General features: G+C 40.6%; 1 protein-coding gene across 1 annotated transcript; it reads left to right on the forward strand.

Moving 5' to 3' along the window:
* The first annotated feature begins 2,680 nt into the window (after window positions 1–2,680).
* On the forward strand, window positions 2,681–4,647 carry LOC147602637 (uncharacterized). The gene is made up of 5 exons (XM_086797797.1): window positions 2,681–2,899; window positions 2,977–3,176; window positions 3,296–3,465; window positions 3,806–4,173; window positions 4,303–4,647. The coding sequence occupies exons 1-5, from the start codon at window positions 2,681–2,683 to the stop codon at window positions 4,645–4,647; spliced, it is 1,302 nt and encodes a 433-aa protein (XP_086653923.1).
* Window positions 4,648–4,898: the final 251 nt, after the last annotated feature.

Below are 4,898 nucleotides of genomic sequence, written 5' to 3' on the forward strand. Positions count from 1 at the left end.
CTCTACTTCTAAAGATCCTGCCACATACAATGATGCTATATGTTCTCCACAAAAGGATCAATGGCAAGAGGCTATGGAAGCAGAGTACGATTCTCTTATCTCTAAAGGTACATGGATACTCACTGAGCTGCCTCCTGGCCGTACTGCCATTAAGTGTAAATGGGTATATAAGACAAAATTTAAAGCAGATGGTTCCTTTGACAAATTCAAGGCACGTTTAGTTACCAAAGGTTATTCTCAAGTTGCTGGCGTTGATTATCATGAAACCTTTTCACCAGTTGTTCGCATTACTAGTATTCGGGTTTTATTGGCATTTGCTGTTCAATTCGACTTAGAAATTCATCAGATGGACGTGCGCACAGCTTTCTTGAATGGAGATTTGAATGAAGAAATTTACATGGAGCAGCCAGAAGGATTTGTTATTGCAGGTAAGGAAGATCTTGTTGCTCGTCTTGATAGAGCCTTATATGGTCTTAAACAAGCTTCACGGGCCTGATACATCAAGTTTGATCTTTTTCTTATCTCCCATGGCTTTCTCTCTTGCTCTTCTGATCCCAACTTATTTACCAAACACCAAAATGGTAGTTTTGTAATCCTTGCCCTTTATGTGGATGATACAATCCTTGTTTCCAATGATTTGGGATTTTTACACCAAAATAAGTAGTTGTTATCTTCGGCATTTGATATGGTGGATCTTGGAGAGCTTCCGACTCGTGTCTTGGCATTTAGATTCAAAGGGATCGTAGCAAAGGTATTTTATTACTTCGACAGTCAAAGTTTATTGAAGATACTATTAAGAAGTTTGGTTTGGAATATGCACATTCAGCAACTACTCCTTGTCTTGCGAGTTCCATGAAAAACACTTCTGATGGTGGTGGCTAGCTTGTTACAAATCAACCATATGCTAATTTGGTTGGATGTCTTCAAGTTGTTGGTTTGAACACTCATCCTGACATTTTGTTTATTGCTAACTATCTCGGGCAACATCTTGCATGTCCTTCCCTTAAGCATTGGTCTTCAGCAAAGCGCGTGTTGAAATACTTGAAAGGCACTGCAGATTATGGTTTGGTTTATCAACGACAATTCACATCGGACTCCATTCCATCTCTTTCTCTTTTGGGTTACATAGATGCAGATTGGGCCAGCTCACATTTATCTACGCGATCTACTAGTGGCAATTGTTTCTTCATTAATGGTTGTCTTATTTCTTGGACCAGCAAGAAACAACGTTGTGTTGCAGTTTCTACAACCGAATCTGAATATGTTGCGGCATCACTTGCAGCTCGTGAACTCATTTGGCTTCGACAAGTGTTGACAGATATTGGCCATTCTCCTCTTTCTAGTACACCCTTGCGGTGTGATAATCAGAGTGCTATTAGTCTTGCAAAAGACTATGTCCAACATAACAAGTCAAAACATATTGCTGTGCATTACCATTATGTTCGATACGAAGTACACAAAGGTACTATCATGATTGAACATTGTCCAAGTGATCAGATGATTGCAGATATTCTTACCAAAGGTCTCAATGAGTCACGCTTCATTCTCTTGCGCTCAGAGCTTGGAGTTGCCTCGGGCTCACTCTTTCTAGATTAGGCTCTTTATTCTTATGGTAGCTTTGTACATATATCGTTGTAATCTTTTAGACACCATGCACTTTGCACATTTCACAATTGCACACTATGACCTCTTTTGTATATTTGTACATAGATGCACAATGCACTTTCACATCATTACTTCTGGTTCATATTTTCACATTTGTATAGGGGCTTGGGTTTTTCCCTTGTACTCCCCAAGGGTTTTTTCATCCATAGCTAGAGACCCTTGTTTGAGTGGGGGTGTTGGAGCTCTATATATGGCTCACTCTACCTAACTTGGTCTCACCTATATATATGTATCTTGTCCTCAATATGAATCAGTCTTTGGGAGCGTACATGATGTGTCTCTTGTCTCGTCTCTTTCTCTCTACATTTCAACACATTCAAGGATTCATGGCTTGAGAGCACCATGTAAGTGTTTATTTTCCATTACCTTATTTAAATGATTAGCATGCAAGGCTTTAGACTTATACCCAATTATCATTGCCAATAGATATTGGTGTGCTTTTGGGACACGTTGTGCTTCTAAACGTGTATGCCATGTGCATGAACAATCGGGTGGAAAAGATGTAGAGTGCAAGAGTAATGTGCATGAAAATGAGCTTGACGATGGGGAGTTACATGGTTGTCCTACCATCAATGAAGACAGCGTAAAAGCCTCTACCAAATTAAATGCCAATTTGATCAAGAAAGAGACTAATCCAAGGTGGCCACCCAAGGCAGCAGGACAGCGTATGCGAGGGTGTTAGTGCCATTTCATGGTGAATCGTCTATACTTGGATCCTAGCATCGCAGTTATATCTTATATAAATCCCTTTCACACAAATAAAGAAGATATCATCTGCCATGGGGAGCCTTGTAAGAATGAGGGAAACACCCTTCTTCTCCTCTCTCCATGGATTTCATTGGAAAAAAAAGTTTGGGTTTCTAACTTGTTGTTCAAGGGCTTTACTCCACAACAAGTTTTCGATGCACACATTCAAAGTTTGCATATACGACAAAGCAAATAGCCCAAATGTCTAATGGTGAGGGATGACTACTTATTGCTCCAAGATATACTCAATATTGAAAGGAAACATGCTATGGAGACATATCAACCACATGATGATGATGCAGAGAGTACAAGGCGATGGTGTACACAAAATGCAGATATGATATTTGTTTATCAGGAGCAAAATCTTCAAGTACAGAAGGAATTCTTTTTAGGGATCCAAACCCCATGGCAAAGAGAGATTTGTGACAAGTTTGGAAATGGAAATTTGCTGGCTATGGACTCCACATTTGGAACGAACAAGTACAAGGTATGCTTCAATTCTTGTCTGTTTTCTGCCATGTTCAAGTCAAGGTACTTGTACTTACTGTACCTAAAATGATGTAGTTCCATTTGTATACAATTCTCGTATTTGACACACATCGCAATGGCATCCCAATTGCGTGGGTTCTTACCTCAAGTGCCACCTTTGAGGCTGTGCGATATTGGTTGACAAAGTTTCGAGATCGCATGTTTGATCACCATAAATCATGGCAGCCAAATGCTTTCATGGTGGATGATGCAGAGAGGGAAATTGATGCACTCAGGTAGTTTTCCTAACATAATGCATGATGCTTGGACAATGCTTTATGACCATTGCTTGGATTTGTACTCTCAGGGTCGTTTTCAATTTGCCGGTGTACTTGTGCTTATGGCATGTACGTAGGTGTTGGCTAAAACACCTCGTTCAAAAGGTGAAAGATTGGCCAACACGTGCGGCCATGTTTCGGATGCTTGGTAACATCATGAATATGCGGGGAGGGTCCTCGTCTTCATATGAGCTCACCAAGGATGAAGCTAGGGAAATGATATGCAAGTTCAAGGAAGATTTTCAAAGTAAGAAGGAGCTCCTCCACTACTTTGAAATGCAGTGGCAGCCTAAAATAGATGACTATGAGCTATTTTGCTTGCTTCAATGTGTTCCCAATGTGTTATGTTCTCTTATGGTCATATATGCTTACAAGTCTTCATCATGTTAGACATGTGGGTGCGTGCGACAAGGACATTGCCACATTCCAATCAAGACACGAATGGTGCAATCGAGGCGTACCATGGAGTTTTGAAGTACAGATTTCTAGGATCTTCAAAGAAAATGGTGGGGCGTCGAGTGGATTGGCTTCTTTACAAGCTAACCACAGCTTGTGTATCTCATTATTGGTACATACAAGTTGTGAAGGAAGGGGATTTAAGAGAAACAATTCCATTGAGAAGGTAGTGGAGAGCTCGCGTGAACGAGCTTTCAAAATTCCAGATGATTATGTGTCATTCATTGGTAGCAACATGAAGGGAGATGCTTATGTTGGAAGCCTCTTCAATCCAAACCAAGTGTACACTATCTACAATTCAGATTGTCAATGGGCATGTTGTACATGCCATTGGTCTAAGCTTGGCAACATATGCAAGCATCAAATCAAGGTGATGCTCATGACCGGTGTTCAGGAGCAAGGTATGGTGTCACATTGTGTGAGCATGTATGAAGATAGTGCCTTGGAGATGGTCCCAAGGAGACTACTCAAGATTAAGCCTGATGACCTCAACATCGGAGTGCCACTTGAGGATGATGCGAGCTTGGAGGAAGGGCACAATTGTGAGGATGCATCTTCAAAGTCTACATAGAGGTCAAGCTTGAATCATTTACACGACACTTTCCAACAACTTGTGGATTTTGTGCAGGATGATGCCGAGCTTATTCATGAGGCTACCACTAGCATGAAGAAGACACTTGGGCAACTACATACATTGAAAGCACAAAGAGAGGAGGGCATTGAGCTTGCAAAGTCTTTTGTACAAACTAGAGATGGCTTTGGGAATAGCTTGAAGAGAGCAAAGTCTTTCATTGAGAAAGGGATCAACAGGAAGAAGCGCAAAACAATGGATGACAATCAAGTTGGCACCTCCTTCATTGCTACAGTTAAGGGTAGATGCCCCTCCATGCAAGCCAAATTGGATGCACGTGCAGTTAAAGAGTTGATGCAAGCAACAATCAAGCTAGATGGCAATTACGCCCAGATTACATGATGGCATCTATATGTATGAATGTATAACCATTGTATCATGAAGCCCATATTACATGAAGGTGGATTTTCAAATCTATATAGGCTCTCTATTGTGATTTACAAATTGTTGTTCTAAGGTTTGGTAATGTACAATGTAGGCTCTCTCTATCTCCCTTGTCTACATTCTGAAAACTGAAAACTGATCTGAACTAGCAAAACTGAATTTTTAGAACCAGCAAAACTATCCACAACCATAAAACTGAAAACTGATCT

This window comes from Cibotium barometz, unplaced genomic scaffold (genome assembly GCF_041138505.1).
Source record: "Cibotium barometz isolate CiBa-2024 unplaced genomic scaffold, ASM4113850v1 ctg203, whole genome shotgun sequence".
In the NCBI taxonomy this organism is placed as follows: Eukaryota; Viridiplantae; Streptophyta; class Polypodiopsida; order Cyatheales; family Cibotiaceae; genus Cibotium; species Cibotium barometz.